Raw genomic sequence first — 17993 nt, forward strand, 5'->3', positions numbered from 1 at the left:
GGCACGTTACAGAGGATTAAGGTAACTAAACAGAACAACATCCTTCTCTTTCCAGTTCTATGAGATATGTATGTATATCAAGAAGATGCAGCAGTCTATTAACACATGTAGATTCTGCTTCTACACAAAAATACACTATTTGGAGCCCACTGCTTAGCTCCAGTTTCATTAATAAAGGTAGGTAAAGTGATCATTGCTGGGAGCATAAAGGGTTCTGTGGACACAGGATTTATTGCATTTTGTCTTCCTTCCTGACAACTACTATAGGCCCCCTGATACACATATCTAGGTTTTATGAAGGCTCTGTGAGTTAGGAAAAGCCATTCTTTCAACAGTGTTGGCCTTCAGTTAATGATTCCTCTCTTTTAGAGAAGGGAGAGGAGACCTCAACTGTTCCCTCCCACAAGTTGGGAAATGGTAGTGACAAGAACCTGTCAGAAGGGCTCAGCATCCTAACTTGCTATGGGAAAGTGATTCCTAAAGAAGGAATGACTATCATAGTGAAGACACTGGATCTGTGGACATGACAAGGTCTTGCTGAGTGGTGTATTTGTTAGCCAGACAGATTTATAAATTCACTTTGAAATAATATAAATTAATTTGATTTTAAGTGCATCCACATCCTACAATCACCAACTACTTGCCAGTGCTTCCTCCCCTGAGTAGTTCCAATAACTGAATTTTAGTGGGGTTTTTATAAATGTAAAAAACACAGTGTTACACACTATATTATGCAGAAACATGCTGTGTAACAAGAATGGTACATCTTCTAGTGTTATTAAAAATATTTTTAAAGAATGTGAAAAAGAACGTTGGCTACTATAAAATGACTCCAATTTATATTCACATTTAACTGTCTCTCTCTATACTCCATGTAGCTTGAGTAGATTAAAACATCTATTACTTAAAAAAAAATATCACAGAAGGAAACTTGCATGTCAATATTCAGCCCCATGTTACTTACAAGAAACTAAATTGGGTTTAGTTTCATATACTTTCCCTTCCATTTATTACAAATCACACTTCATTCTGTAGAACAAGAGATGTTCTCTGTATACTAATTTCAAATAAAATGTACTGTATGACTAAAAGAGGCAGTCAAGTAGACAGGGCACTTGACTGGGATACAATTGCTGGGCACACCTCTATGCTTGCTATGTCATCTTGATCAACTCATTAATCTACCCTCTCAGTTCTCCACTTGTAAAATTGAGGTAATACTGTCCTATCTTTCAGGGAATGCTGTGAAAGCAGAAAATCAATTAACTGTGAGGTGTTCAGAAAATACAGTGATAAAGGTCATAAGTGCCTACATTAAATCTGTGAGACTAGATACCTTTAAAATTTGGTTTAAATTAAGTCTTCATTTGCTAGCAGCTCACACACAAACCCAACCATTTGAACAAAAGTATTCTGGCTTTACTAGAAAATTAGCCCTTTAATTTATTTGCGTAATTTTTAATGGGGAACAAATTTGAACACAGACGATGTAATCTGAAACACCAACTACAGAATTTCAAATGACAAAGTTAAGTAAAAAGGCACAGCTGTGATTTATTTAAAGTGATTTGGAAAATATCTCCTTGGTATGTTGAGTACAATTAGAATTTCTTTATGAAATCTACATTTATGTCTCATTTAGTTTATAAAGTTATTTGACTTAGTACAGCTGTGCTTCCTTCCTTGGCAGTAGGGAGAATATATCAAATAATTTTTCCCCCTAGTTCTTTGCAGTTTCCTTTCTGGAGTGCTCTATGTGCTCAGGAACTATATTTACCAATATTACAATCTTCCAAAACACAGGTAACTGTCAGAGCCATTTCATTCTTTGTTCTGTTGGAGAGCTCAATTAGCTTTTCACACTTCAGATAAATATAGGTGCTTTGCATAATACATTTTCTGTATGTAATTCAGGCATCTATTGAAGGTAACAAAGGGTACTGACATCAGTGGAGAGAATATAAGTATGCACTTTCAGTTTCTTACTCCCCAGACTAGGAATTTAATTTTCAATTCCTTCATTTTATCTATTTGACAATCTCAATGTAATACTTAATATTAGCTAATTGTTTCAGTAAGACTGGCTAGAGTATTGCATTCTAAAGTATCTGATATTATAAAATATTATATATTACACACATAAAAATAGTCTTTAAAACCTCCAGCAGTTCAGCAAGAGGCCTTGTTACTCAAGTCCATGAGGTTAAATTTTATATACTAGACTTCCAGAATTTTTACTTTCAGCCCTGTCATTCACAAGTGGTTCTACAACATTTGATTTACAAGCTGGAATCTCACTCCCATGCCTCCCCTCTCATAGAAAGTGAGACAGCTTTTGCTATTTGTTAGTCTCATTTGTTTGAAGAGAGTTTAAATTGTTCTCCTTTTATTTTTTAATTCAAGTGTTTATTGCTTTAAGAATATATTCACCCTGTGAGGAGTGTGCCTGGCATTGGCCTGTGAACCATTTAAACCATGCACCTGCCTTGAACGGGGTGAGCAGAAGTGTGGACAAAGTGGCAATGCAAGAAGGCTTCCATATCTCCTTCCCATAGGCTGCTGGAAGGGTTCTGTTGAGACTAAACAGGCTGCCACAGAGAGACCTATTGGAGGACACTATGGATCCCTAGTTAAATAGATCTAGTGTTCCAGATCTCCTAGAGGGGAGAAGTTTGCTGTGCTCTTGCAGGGCTTGAATAGTGGCTGTGAAAGGACAGCACTGCAACCAGTCAGAGAGAGGGTATGAACTCCATCTCCCATATCACTGCACAAAGCCCTAATCTATACCCATACTGCAGAAATCTCAGTATCACTCCCAAATTTTGGTGTTCTATTTACATAATGTATTACAGTTAAATTCCAAACCACATCAGAACATAGATCTAGTTTAACAAGGCACAAACAAAGTAGGCGATGGCAGTCAGAATTCTCACAAGCCATTTCTTGCCAAACATTTATTTGAAATACTGAGACCAAAATAAAGACCTGATACTGAGAAAAGCAGACTCTGCCACCACTGACTACAACAGCCCTATACCTTTCAAAACAAAACCTTAAAATTAGTAAGACTGCTAGATATTAGTTCTTAATCTCTATAATATTTGTACATGAATATGGCAAGAAATAAACCAAAAGCATGCACCATGGTTAAGATTTAATCTCCAAAATGGTCTCAGTAACTGAGGTAAGGAATACTCACTTACCTACTTTTCTAAAAAACAAAACTTAATGAAAACACATCAAGAAACAAACTGTACAATTTCTGAACTGCGCTGTTTATTTTGCTGCTTGAAACCTAAGTGACAGTATGCCACTATAATTACGGAGTTTCTGCTAAACCTTTACTATGCTGCAGGTACAGAAATATATGGACACTTTCTGGAGAATTGACATTTTGCAAAATGCAGCAAACATTTCAATTTATACATGAGAAAAGGAAGTGTTCAAAAGGGTATGCATTTCAAGTTATTGCAGGTTACTTCTGTGAGAGAATTTCTGAAGTAAAACATGTTTAAATATAACCAACAGTAACGTGTCAGTGTATTTAAAATCATGACAAAAATCTTCTCTCTGGTCATTAGTTGCCCTTGACAAATTACTATCATGTTGTATGTTTAGGGCGAGATGTCAATACAGCATAAATCCCATGGCATTTTGGTTTTCTTCTGGAGATTAAAGCTGTTTTTCTTGGGATAAATGCAGCAGCAAAACACAAACCAGCTGATCAAAAAAGCACTTCTGCCATAACTCCAATAATTTCAGGGCACATCAACCGACAGTAGTTTTGCCATTCCCAGTTCTTTTAACGTTTACATCACCGCACTGTTGCCTTAAGTACGTTTTGTAAAAGCCTGTTTTCTGTTAAGCCAGCTTGCTGACTACAGCCTGGTTGAGAGAATTTAGTTGGTTGGTCCATTTATCTAATGCAGTATACCGTGCACCGCCCCTCTTCTGATGGTCCAGTTCAAGGAGCTGGTTGACTTGATCAATTCGGCCATGAATAGTGCTAGAAAGATAAAAAAATAACCCTTACGTATTTCTGTAATGCGCAATAGAAATTTGAAGTAAGTGATTCAAACACTGAGCTAATGGAACACATAGACATTAAGATTTATTTGAGAGCTTTAACACCTGCACAACGCACTGCCTTGTGGGAAATTAGGATAAGAAGTTAAACTGCGGACCTATTTTCCTTGCCAAACAACTTACAGATAGTGACACTAGACCAATGTGCTTGCCATGCACTTGGCTCAGCAGTGCTTGTATGTATGGTCACCTGATATGCTTAGAATAAACACCTAATCTTTGTTGTACCGTAAATTCACTGCTACTAAAAGGTTTCTTGACTATAGGAATTAGAAATAATTTTAATAAAAAATGGGGTACACTTTCTTCTCTTTATAATAAACTTACACCTCAGCAAGCTAAAAAAATAAATCAATACTAAAAAATCTCCAGTTGTTTTATAAACTATGCCTCAGATTTGCATATTAACTAGGAGATTTAGACATCACTCCATTACAATTAAAGGGCTTTGAAAAGCTCAGCTTTTATGTATTTATGAATCTAAACACTAGTTAGTAATGCAGAATTTACATACTTTTCATAATTTGGCATAGTGATTCAATAACATGCTATTATAAATGCAAAAGTAATATAAAATCATGCCATTCAAACTACTTAAAACTTTGGAATTCACATCTAATGTGACTAATGTTACCAACCCATTATCTTATATTACTGTAGATTCAAATAACAGTTTTGAGGAAACATACACACACCATTTGCTTTTTCTTTTACACTGTATTTTAAGACACAATAATCAGAAATAGGAAGGAAGTACATACTTATCCAATATGCACTGCACAAGCAAGCTCTCCACGTCCGCTACATCTATGTTCAACTCCTAAGACAGAAAACTCTTGTTATGTTGCAATTCTAGTACTTTGCAAAAGAACATTTAATCTTTATTTTATTTTTCAAATATAAGTACTGAGTTCAATTTCTTAATGTCAAAATATATTACCAAGTCAATAATAAGAAAGAGTGGGAAAAGAAGAACCACGATATACATGGTTAACAAGAAAAAGATCAGTACATAAGAACGGCCATACTGGGTCAGACCAAAGGTCCATCTAGCCCATTATCCTGTCTGCCGACAGTGGCCAGTGCCAGGTGCCCCAGAAGAGGTGAACGATCAAGCGATTTGTCTCCTGCCATCTGTCTCCAGCCTTTGACTAAAGGCCAGGGGCACCATACTTGACCCGTGGCTAATAGCCATTTATGGACCTAATGTCCAAAAATTTATCAAGCTCTATTTTAAACTCTGTTAGAGTGCTGGCCTTCACAGCCTCCTCCAGCAAGGAGTTCCACAGGTTGACTGTGCGCTGTGTGAAGAAAAATTTTCTTTTATTAGTTTTGAACCTACTACCCATTAATTTCATTTGGTGTCCTCTAGTTCTTATATTATGGGAACAAGTAAATAACTTTTCAATATTCACTTTCTCCACACCATTCATGATGTCACATACCTCTATCATATCGCCCCTCAATCTCCTCTTTTGTAGACTGAAAAGTCCCAGTCTCTCTAGCCTCTCCTCATACGGGACCCTTTCCAAACCCTTAATCATTTTAGTTGTCCTTTTCTGAACTTTTTCTAATGCCAGTATATCTTTTTCGAGGTGAGGAGACCCTGAAGTAGCATCCCTGAAGAGTTGAAGGTGCCACTCCTAAATTTCAATGAGCAGCTTCTACAGAAAAGTCTTTCATGGACTGCAGTCAAAGAAGATTATATGAGGTCAAATATAGAGGTTGCCAAGCTTACTGACCCTTTGAGTCCCAGGCTCTAGCAGGCACACCCCTAGGGCTGAAATCTCAAGCCTTGGCAGGCAAGACCAGCAGGGCTGAAGCCTTGAAACCTTCCACAGGGCAGAAGCCAGAGGCTTCAGAAAACCAAACATATAAAAAGTAATGGAGCTCCTGGTCTATATCTTGTGCTCCAAGTGTAAAGAATTCTGTGCAAATGGTATATTTAAAAAATTGTATATTAAAAGACAATTTTACTAACCTTAGATTTTGTGCTTATTTTTTAAAACCTATGCTTAACTTTTCCTCAGTACTGCATACATTTTAGTGTGCCATCTCTCTCATCAAACATTAACTAAGGTCACAAAGATACATTTCCCCCACACAATGGATGGAAATTCACTTCCACGTTGTTATGCAGATCAGACTAGATAATCATAGTAGAACCTTCTGGCTTTTTAAATCAAGGAATTTATTATTTTTGTCTCTTGTCAGACTAACTTCTCTGACATCACTGACTTTTAGCAATGCATCAGCGTTTGTGCATGCTAGTTCATATTTATTGTAAGTGCCTAAGAGGAATTATGCACTTTTTTTTTTTATTGTTATAACAATTCCCTCTAAGCAAGAGCCTATCTACGCTATCAAATTGGCAGCTAAACATCTGAAATATTTACCATAGCATCTATAAGAATTATTCTGATTGCATTTAAATTTACATTTCCACACTGCGAAACTGTCAGGATTCCTTTAACTGCTTTTCCGATGGGAGAGTAGGGGTTAGTGTGTGTGGGTAGGGACAATGTTATATTTTCAGATGTTCCATTTAGGGAAGTGCTATATTTGTTTGACAGCTGTATTGATTCAAAAATAGCATTAACTTAAGCATATACAAATCTCCTTTAATAAGTACCTTAGAAATAAAAGGAATATGTATTCTTGTATAAGGCTTAATTAATTTTATAAGCACTTGTGTTCTGATGTTTCGCAAAAGCTCTGTAAAGAGAAAAAAAACATTTATTATAAGAACAATGGTTACATAGTCAAATTAAAAAAAAGTGCAATATAGTTCCATATTTATAACTAGTAGGTCTCTTCCATCTCTTGATTGCTATGATCCTATCCAGTAATAAGTACTCCCACATTATGAAAATAAACCAACTTTCTTCACTGATTATTTCACAATATGTAGCTCAGCTAATAATGGGTTTAGCAGGAGTACTGGATAATGCTGAAACTTGCTTAAGCCTGAAAATAAAGTTTTCAAAATAGCTATAAAACTATTTTTAAAATTTGAAGAAACAGGATAAGCGCTATGCAACATTGCACATTATCTTTACCATCTCAGGCTATGTCTACAGTACGATATAAATTCAATTTTATGAAAACCAATTTTATAACACTGACTTTCATAAATTCAAATTTGAGTATCCTCACTTCTCCACAAAGTCAACTTAGTGCTGCTACACTGAATCGCCAAACATTGACTGTTGCAGCAGTGCATCATGGGAACCTAACACACAGTTCCCTCAGCTCCATAGCATTCCGGGCTTTTTTGCTGGTGCAGTGTGGGGAAAAAATGTCCTGCAGGTGGCTGTGGATATGTGACGTCATCTTCCCACATTGCATTGCCCTCATTCCCTTCCTGTGGAAAGCAAACGGCCATTTTTTCCAAGAAGGAAAAGTAGGGAATCCCAGGCGAAGGAAAAACAAAAAGGCCTGCTTCAGAGGGTGGAATCAGTCAGGTCTCATATCAACCAGCACTCCAACTACTTTTTCCAGAAACACCCTCCCTGAAAATATTACAGGAGCAGATTTCTGCTTAAGCAAAAAGTAGAACAATAAAACTGAGGAAAGTGCAAACCATAACAATTAAAGCCAACTCCCTCAAGTAGGGGAAAAGTCTGCACTGAAGGATTGTTGGTTTCCCACTTCACTACACAGACATGTCCAACATGGGGCATGGATCTTGCCAAATCTCCAGATGCCAGAATACCTTTAGGTACGGCTTTTACATTGTCAGCCAAGTAGCATGCCAGGGAGAGGACTATCATACTGCCCTGGGATCACCCAGGTGGCTGTGTTATGTCAACTGGCACTCTAGACACTTCCCGCCCCCTCCTTGAAATGAAAAACATCCTCTCTGAAAATATTACAGTAATGGATTACAGCTTGTGATATCTGCCCCATCCCATCCCACCGCGCCCCGTCAGTCTACAAGACATGTTGAGGTGTGGGTGTGGGAGTAGGCTGAAGGACCAGTTGAAAGCATCCCTTCAGCAGGCTGCTCTTGCGGGTGGGACACCCTACCAGGGGTGTCATGGGGGTGCCAGATATGGGACGATCGTTAGCCCCTGAAATCTTTGCTGCAGTAGGAGACTTCCCCCCAGTGACAGGCAGCCCCCAAAATCTTTGCCACAGGGGGACACCCTTCCCTGGTGACAGCCAGCCTGTGAAAAATCTTTCCTGCCTTTGGAGCCCTTACCACTTGCAAGCCAGGAGTGGTGCTGTCTGGCAGCATGGTTTGCACTGCCCCACAGGCACGTGCTTTTATTGGGTCGGGGGGCTAGCCACATGATATGGTTGGGCATGAGATAGACCCTGAGACGGCATGGAGCCTGCGGGTGGGCTGGCCCTGTATAAATGTAAACTGCAGAGAAGTTTCTCAGCCTCTCATACAAGCACAAGCCCCTCAGCCTAGCCGCCACGTAGTATGGTGGGGCACGGGTTGGCGCCAGCACTGAAAAAAATTACTTGGCCTCTCCTGCTACATCTTGTTCAGGGAAGAAGCCACCACACCGTGGTGGGTCTATTTTTCGTGGCTAGATGAGAGCTCCAGGCTAATAATAAAGAAGTTTCTTGGCCTCTCATACAAGCATGACTCCCACAGCATAGCTTGCCACGGGCTTCCTGGTGCTGAGTTCAATTCGCAGGCTTCCTGCTACCAAACTCCTGTGCACTTGCAGAGCAGAGGAGATAGAAGTGGCCACAGTGGACAACCACGGCATACATATGGGACACCTCTGGAGGCTACTAAAGTTGATTTAAAGACATGGCATTTCCACACGAGGATGAAGGATGTTTTCTGCCAGAATCCATGTTAGAGTAACATCTAGTAAGCTTATTAGCATGGACGTAGATTCTGTATTGTTTTTAATGTTTTCTCTCAATTGCTTTCTATGTTAAAAAGAAAATAGGTATGCACAGAAAGAATTGTATGGTACTGTAGCAATCACACCTGTCAGCCACTTCCAAACATAAAACAAGGAGGTGCCTTTGGACAACTTGCCCATGCTGGGAAGAGCACAGTGAAGGCAGGGAATGTGCAGCATGGAAATACTCTGGTCTACAGGGAGAGAGATATGGGTCTTTGTTCACAAAGGCAAAAAGTAAGGAGCTGGAAGCCTACTGACGGGAAATATGGGTGCAGTTGCCCTGAAGTGTGACAACCACCTCCTGTGACCATACCTTCGATGTGCTCCCTTATGAAGGGATCATCCATGATGTTGCTGTGATTTGTTTTCAGAATCTTCTCAAATTCAGTGATGTCATTATTCTGATAGGCACTTCAAACAAGAAAGGAAAGTGAATTACAGTTTTGTTAAGTAAAAAATGCTCAGATCAGGATAAGATTTTCAGTTTTCACATACTAAAAAGTATATTAAATATTGGTAGTAAAGAATGAGGTACAGTCTTTCTCATAATTAGAAACTGAGGATGCTTAAAATAAAATGGTGTTGAAAACATGCAGCTGAAGATAATACTGTGGGTTCCTTCATTTCTTCTACTTAATATTTTGTTAGTGTTCCAAGAAATTTGATAGAAATGTTCCGCCCTTTTGCAACTATAAATTGTTCTTGAAAGATTTGTAACTGTAAAAGATTTATCTTACTACAAATACATTCAAATTTACTCAAATGTTTTGTTACATTAATATGGATGTGTCCGGATGCACTTTATTGGAACCTAGTATGTTTAAATGCCAAGAGGAATCAGTAATTTATCAATCAGTACATGCATTCAATTACTATTAATTCTGTTTGTCAATGTGTTTTTCAGAAATGACTCTGACCTTCATAATGTGGATATTTTCATTCAAATGAACATACAGCACTATATACCTCAAAGTCTATGACAAAATTATGATGCCATAACTTCAATATTAAGACTGCATTGTGGATCAATGCAGAAGAGACAACAAACAGTGCAGGAGCAAATGTCAGTAATATCTGCTAATCCCGATACAAAACACATTTAATAATTAAATGGCATTTAAATTATAAACAAAAAGCCAAAAAGGGTATCCCACAAGCAAAGTTGTTTTACAATATACAAAATGTTTAAGTTCCTCAAAAAAATTTAATGCAAATTTAATTTCTAATTTTAGTAGAAATTAGGAATATCATTGTAACTAACAAAATTGATATCTGCTGCATCTTTGTAATTTGCACTAAATTTTACCTGCTTTCATATTTTTGTGTGACACATACACTCAGATGTAAAGATAAAAAGATATAAATAAGTAACTTGAATGAAAGCAAGCTTACTAAAGCCACGTGGCAGTTCCTTCTGTTCTCATATTTACATGAAAGCATGAAGCTAAAGCAGAAAGGACATATGTGGAATTGAAATTCTTTGAAGTAATCCCTCCACAGATTGCCAAATCCTTTATTCATCATTGGTCAATAATGCCTCATTCGTTTCAGAAGGCATGTGGGCTCTCTCTCTTTCTTTTTGAGCAGCTGATAGCAAATACTAATTGTAAATGAACAAGGTCTGGCCCCTAGTACTAACTATATATGTCAAAATTTGGGCAAAAGAATTTCCCATTTGTTGACTGCAAAACAGAACTGAACACACACTGCTTCTTATTTGTCAAGACAAAAAGCTGCTTATAGTGGACAGGAACTGGTTGGCTTCACAGCACAGCATGGAAGAAGTGCCTCAATATAATCTCCATAAGCTGATGGTCTGAATATTATAGGGACTAAATGCTGCTAACCACATTCTCTGTAAAAAGGTCACATGGCATTTTCATAGGCTTATGAAAGCACATGCCTGCAGAATTTGAGGCTTGAAAGCCCTAGTCCAAAAACCCCACCACCATTAAACTCTTTTTGCCACACATGCCCAGATGTGTGAAATTACTGCCTGTCAAAAGTATCCAGATCATCCTACTAATATATCATACCATATCAACCTTTAAGGAAAGCTTAACAGGCCTGATTTTCAGAAGTACTGGGTATTCCCAGATGCCACTGGATTTGCAGTTAGTCAGCAACTCAAATCTCAGACTGTAAATGACTAACGTACAATCAGCACTGGCCTTCCTGGAAACTCCTTCAAACACCAGTGACAAATGCAATTGTAAGAACAATTTTAAAATTGTTAGTCCTCTACTCCATGACTAAGAGTATCTTGGCTTCTATTATCATGCAACATATTGTACTTCTACAAAAGACAAACACCACTCATCTTATTTCCTAAAGAAAACAGGCAAAGTTCTTTTTAATATTATGGTGAACTATAAGAACAACAAATCAGCTTGCAGAAAAAAAAAGAACAATTTTTTTTTAGTTTTTATATACAAGAAAAAGAATAGAGTCCTATTATATTTTCACTACACAATCACAGTAAATCTGATAGTTGGGGGCTATTTAGCCATTAAGCCAGCGAACAAATGTGGTCCCTGCAGTGTTCAAACCTCAAAGAACATGTTTTTAACCAGATCACTAATCTTGTAAATAAAATCTTATGATTCAGAATTAGGATGTTTAGAAGAGCCTTCCCTTTATGGAGCCGAAAACGCCCCCCCCAATGTAATGACACCAGATCGGAATTCATCATGACATATTGTTTAAGATGTAAAACAAAAAAGTATATGTTCTTAGTGTGGTCTTTTAAAATTGGTATTGTACAGAGATTTGTAGGGTACATAGAGCTCAATGACTCTGGAACCAAATTAGCCATCACAATTACCAAAAAGAGCCTCCTTTCCTTTGATGATGACCATGATGAGAGGATGAGGAATGGCACACTTTGGGCTTGTCTACACTACCTCCCTACTTGGAAAGGAGGATGGTAAGTAGGGTGTTGGGAGTTTATTAATGAAGTGCTGCGGTGCATAGGCAGCACTTCGCTAAGGAACGCCCCCCTCCCCCCTCCTGCGCAGCAACTCTAAAGTTTTAAACTTCAAAGTGCCGGCTCGCGTTTTGAAGATTAAAGGGACTTCGAAGTACTGGTGGGTGAGCTGCAGCTACATGCGAGCCAGCACTTTGAAGTTTAAAACTTCGGAGTTGCCATGGGGAGGAATTTGCTTAATGAAGTGCTGCATTGTATATACTAATTAATTAGCATATACTAATTAATAATCTCCTGACACCCTACTTGCCATCCTCCTTTCTAAGTAGGGAGGTAGTGTAGACATAGCCTTGATGGACAATGACTGTTCTTATAATGGTTTAAAGTTTTTGGTTTTTTTCTATGTAGTATATATTTGAATTTCCAATACATAGACTCTTAATAGCTAGGTGCCCTTTCGGGCTGTAGTGTGAATTCATTGTTTCATTTACTATAGTATATTAAAAAAAAAAAAAAAGTAGTTTTATATATAATATATACCTACACACACACACAAATTTTCTCACACCAAAATGACTAACCACGTATTATTTTATCAATAATAATTGTCTAATAAGATCCTGAGTGGTTAATAATTAAATCACACACAGTGTTTGAATATTACCTGCTGCAAAATGCCACAGAAGACATATTTAAAGAGCCACTAGCAGCTCATGAGACTCAGTCTGAGTACCACTGGTATAAAACTCATACTACACAGAAAGATTTGAACAACAGAAACAATGAAAAACCAAAAATGAAATACGAATTTGATACCTATGAAAAAATTTGGTTGCATTATTTTCAATAAAACCAAACCAGAAAGAGTATCTGTTTCATTGTCGGGAGCTTTGCCCTTCAGGAAAAATAAAATACCTTACCTTACTAAATTTGTCATTGCTAGAATCTCTGGATCATTTTTGTATGGTTTAGCCTACATAGAACAAAAACCATAATAAGTACATTTAGGTTGCAAAACCAACCAACCAACCAACCCAGCCACAAGTGCCACTTTCCCCATTAAACTGGAAAAGCAGCAGTTAAGGTGACTTGTGCACATTTATAAGTATACCTCCTGAGAGTCAAAAGGATTTATTCCAGACTTCATCAGCATGTTTGCTAGGACCAAATATTTTAAGCAAGTGGTTCTTCTAGGACTCCCTGATTCATCATAATTCTTGAACGCTTCAAAAAAGTCAGTGTGTGCCTTTTCAAATTCCCCTTCCCTTAAGTGCATTTTGCCTCCACATTCTGAAAAGAAAACAAAGATGAAAGGAAACAGAAGCTGTGTGCTTGCAACCATTTATCATAATGATTCTACTAAAATGTACCATGTTATGTCTAAACTGATTCCTGAAAAAAATACTCAGGTGTTTTGTTTTATTTTGTTTTTCATTCATTAAAATTGCTGAGAAAAAGCATGAGCACATGTATATGTGGCTGCTACTTCTTTTTCTGGTTCTCTAATTAAAATACTACTAAAAGTAACCATTCTTGAGATCAGGTCTGGATTATGAATGGAGCTTTAGTGGTTGCAGCCCAGGCCCCCAGCTGCTGAGTTACAGGCACTAAATCCCCTGAGCATCATCCAGCCTCGCCACAGATAAACACCCCACACCCAATCACCTCCTCCAGCCCTGAGCCCCCCTTCCACACCCTAACTGCCACCCTGATCCTGCACCCCACCCTCCTGCTACAGGCCCAAACCCCCTCCTGCATGCTAGCTCTCTTCCTGGATCCCCAAATCCCAATCCTGGACCCCAGCCCTGAGCTCACTCCACAACCTTAACACCCATCCAGACCCTTCACTCTCACTTTAACCTCTTGCCCTGAGCCCCCTCATGAACTCCAAAATCCCTTGGCCTGAGCCTGGAGACCCCTCTTGGAGCCTCCTCCTGCACCCTGAACACTTAATCCCACCCTGCCTCAGAGCTTGGAGCCCTCACCTGTCCCACACTTGCCCTCCTGCCTCAATCCGAAATCCCCTCCAATACTCTGAAGCCTTCATTTTTTTACCCGCCCCCCCCACCGAATCTTATAGCCCTGAGTCTCCAGAAGAGTTAATGTGGCTCTGCCTAAGATCATACAGTGACTCTAAAGGAAAAGTATACCTTGACAATTTTTATGTTAAAAGAATGCTATGCATACACTTTCATAGCTGGAATTTACCCCAATTACAAACTTCAAAGAGACTAGATAGCAATGTTATCTATTTATCGAAGCCAGTCAAAATATTTTGAGAAAAAACTATTTAGGAAGTTTAATGAGAAATACTGTTTGTTTTCTTTTACTGTTCTAATTGGCAGTTTTCCCACCAGCAGAGGAGACAAGTGATAGCCACATCTTGGCGACATGTGCTTTTAGACATAATACATGCCCTCACTCAATTCACTTCATCTTTACTGATCAGTAAATAGGTACTTTCAATTAATCCTAAAGCTGTTTTAGTTGTCAGGGCAATTCAATGAGACCAGATACTTGGAATGTTTTCTGCAATGTATTTTCAGTTAAAACAACATACAAAAAGACATTAAGTGACATTGATCTGAATGAAGGAATTTGAAAGTAGTAATATAAATAACTTGCCTCTGATGACGCCCATGATCAGTGGATGAGGAATGGCAGACTTGATGTGCAATGACTGTTCATATAGTGCTTTAAGTTTTTTGTTATTCTTCTGTGCTGTGTACATTTGAATCTCCAATGCATAGATTTCCAATAGCTGGGTGCCTTTTTTTAAATCATCTTCTCCATCATCAGTCTAGAAAAGAGTAAATAATGAATACTCTGAATCTTAAAATAATGCCGAGGTCATAAGAACATAAGAACAGCCATATTGGGTCAGACCAAAGGTCCATCTAAGCCCAGTATCCTGTCTCCCGACAATAGCCAATGCCTGGTGCCCCAGAGGAGGTGAACCGAAGACAAGGATCGAGCGATTTGTCTCCTGCCATCCATCTCCCGCCTTCGACCAAAGGCTAGGCACCATACCTTACCCCTTGCTAATAGCCATCTATGGACCTAACCTCCAAATATTTATCGAGCTCTTTTTTAAACTCTGTTAAGAGTCCTGGCCTTCACAGCCTCCTCCGCCAAGGAGTTCCACAGGTTGACTGTGCGCTGTGTGAAGAAAAACCTCTCTTTTATTAGTTTTGAATCTGCTACCCATTAATTTCATTTGGTGTCCTCTAGTTCTTTTATTATGGGAACAAGTAAATAACTTTTCTGTATTCACTTTCTCCACACCATTCATGATTTTATATACCTATTATAACTAAAAATTTTCAGCAATCTCCTGACAGAAATGGGGAAGAAGTTTCCAAATACCATAACTTAAATACAGCCAGTGAAATTAACACATGATGTTCGAGGAAGCTAGCATGGACCAAGTTTTGAACTTTAACACCTGGATAAAAATTCTGGCTTTACTGTGAGTTTTTAGCGCGAGTAAGAACTTGAAGACTTAGCTTTATGCGCATATCTTATATGGTGGTTTTAGCACCACAGGCCCATGGGTGCTAGAATAGCTCTGTCATTGGTGGCCTCAGCAGGGGAGGGACCGTGGACAGGGACTGGTCTGGCCAGGCTGTAGTGGCTGTGCTCACGGCACACTGGAACCAGGGCCCTGCCACGGGCAGGGACACTACAGCCAGGTGGGAGCAGCCCCAGTTCCTGGCATACTATGAGTGTGGGTGCTCCAGTGTCTCCCCATCCCGTTTGGTTTACTGCATAAACTTAGCATTTAACCCATTAAACAATTATATATGATTTTACATCCCTAGGACCAGTATTTTTTTAAAAGTATCTACTGTGTTGTACCTGGCATGACTGATGCAACTGGCGCAAAATCTTCTGTAATTTTCCATATTCTTCTCGTTCTAAATATAATTTGCCAAGCTGTGATTAAAGAATTAATGCCATTAGCAGAATTAGGATTTTGGAATTTATAAAATGAAGACTTGTAACTTAAGTTTTAGTAAGCAAAAAATTATATATTTTACCTTTGTGTTTGTCTTAAACCACAACCTATCATTCTTAGCATCTTTCAGAGCTTCAAGTGTTGTTTCATAAAATTCCTGAAGCAAATCCATCTGGCATAAAAAATCAGAATTCTATAATTGTAAACAGCAAATTTGTACCTGTTAATAAAGTCAGTTTGAACAAACTAAAGGTGCATGTTTGAACTTCAATACAAGTAAGATACAGAAATCTGTATCTTAGCAAATGATTGTTTATACATTGTGGAAATTGCAATTGAAGTGACAAAACTTAAGCACAATAAAAAACCAACAATATTACTGTAAAAAGATTTCACTGAAGTTTGGAACTAACAAAGTCATTTAGCAGTGCCCAAATGTAACCTCTCAATTCAAAAAAAGCTGTACAATGATTTTTTTTTTTTTACTGAATTAGTGAAGAACCAAAGCTACTTATCTATCTCAAGCAGATAATAAAAATGTTAAGGAGGTATGTAAGAAAAAATATTAACAGAAAGCTAGCATTACAGCTACTGGAAACTAAAAAAGAGAGACCAAAAGGGGCAGAAGAATAGAAGAGGAAGGGACCAAAAGACATTTTCTCCTTCCTATCCAAATACTGGATGAAGTGAGAATAAAAAAATTGAGGACTGTTCTGCTCAGGGCAGACCAGAACATGTTCCTGTGTGGAAACAAACTAACACCCAAAATTGCAGTATTTAATAACCTGATTATTAATAAAAATATTATCCAGAAAGTTGACAGAGAAACTTTATGTACATTTAATTATCTGCTGGGTTCAACTGACATAAGGGCCCAGTAGCTTTCACACTGCAGGTATGAGTCTCTGATTCTATCTAGTCTTAAACTCTATGCCAGGGGTCAGTAATCCCCAGCACGGGTGCCAAGAGGGGCATGCAAGCCGATTTTCATTGGCACTTGAGGCAGGAGCTCAGCCGTGTCACTCCACCCACATGCGGCTTGGATCTTGCTTAAGGCCATGCTACCTATGAATTAACAAAAAAAACAGCTAATGCTACCAACCATCATCTAAATGGTAAAGCTCTGCATCTTAATTTATTTAGTAATGAAGCTGTTGTAAGGGCTATAAGTGACTTTAAAAAGCATTATGAGCACTCAGACCACCGAAGTCAAAAGGTCAAACTGCAGCACCCTGTCTTGGAAAGGCTGCTGACCTCTGCTCTAGGCACAATTTACAACAGACACTCTACTGCCAATTAGGCAAGGTCCAAAGGCTCGTAATCCTTGGGACTGCCAGAATATATTGCACTCCAGTGACTATCCCTCCCCATGTGTTGCAGGAGGGGAGGAAGGTATAAACATAAACTCAGTGTGCTGGCAACTCTCCTCATCCTGGGTATCCCCAGCCAGCAGCTCAGGGAGATTACTTCTTTCTTTATACTGCTACAGTAGTATAAAGAGAGTAGAGGTTGGCCACAGATCTCTTCTTATGTACCTAGTAAACTTAGTTTACTAATTTGAAAGGTAGGCACGTTTCTTACCATAACTAAATACAAAATTAACAAGTGTACAGAGATATTTTAATTACAAATTCATGGTCATAGCCACTTTACTGAAAATCAAGTTGTTTATGACATTTTTCTGTACCGAAAGCGTAAGTAAGAGCTTAATAATTTCTAGTTTGCTTTGATCTTGCGTAGATGACATTATAGTTAAAGGTAAGTTATTTTAACATGATATGATCAATAAACTGTGAGAAAGAATATTTTACATACTGCAACAAATGTTATAGTTGTTCTCCAATTATACCAAGAATCAGGTTTTCCAAAGGCAAAAGTCCACACCAAAAATGGATTGGTGAAGTACCCCAAACATTAAGGGAATTAAAGGAAAATCTAACCTGTTTGGAAGTGGAGATATAATCAAGAATAGAATTGATGGATTTTTCAGAGTAATTTCTTGTAACTGCACTCCGTATGTAGGTCAATAGCTGTTTATATCTGTTCATCATCTCAGGAAAGTTAGTCTGTGAGAAAAAACAATTCACAATCATGAAAAAATGTATACTGACATGTTGCCATTATATATTAAAATATATAAATATGCATA

The 17993-nt window shown here is 38.2% G+C and overlaps 1 protein-coding gene across 2 annotated transcripts in view; it reads right to left on the reverse strand.

Moving 5' to 3' along the window:
• Positions 1-3254: 3254 nt before the first annotated feature.
• Positions 3255-17993, reverse strand: part of COPS2 (COP9 signalosome subunit 2) — a 31297-nt gene continuing 16558 nt past the window's right edge. Inside the window, exons 4-13 of one of the 2 annotated variants that reach the window (XM_075006764.1) lie at positions 17785-17910; positions 15927-16016; positions 15745-15822; positions 14512-14686; positions 12998-13176; positions 12807-12859; positions 9274-9371; positions 6719-6801; positions 4848-4906; positions 3255-4006 (exon numbers count right to left, since the gene is read on the reverse strand). In XM_075006764.1, the coding sequence (XP_074862865.1) occupies positions 3862-4006; positions 4848-4906; positions 6719-6801; positions 9274-9371; positions 12807-12859; positions 12998-13176; positions 14512-14686; positions 15745-15822; positions 15927-16016; positions 17785-17910 (1086 nt within the window). In that variant the 3' untranslated portion in view covers positions 3255-3861. Of the gene's footprint in view, positions 4007-4847; positions 4907-6718; positions 6802-9273; positions 9372-12806; positions 12860-12997; positions 13177-14511; positions 14687-15744; positions 15823-15926; positions 16038-17784; positions 17911-17993 lie in introns of both variants that reach the window. The other variant, XM_075006763.1, reaches the window with a different exon arrangement.

Source organism: Carettochelys insculpta, chromosome 12, assembly GCF_033958435.1.
Source record: "Carettochelys insculpta isolate YL-2023 chromosome 12, ASM3395843v1, whole genome shotgun sequence".
Lineage (NCBI taxonomy): Eukaryota > Metazoa > Chordata > Testudines > Carettochelyidae > Carettochelys > Carettochelys insculpta.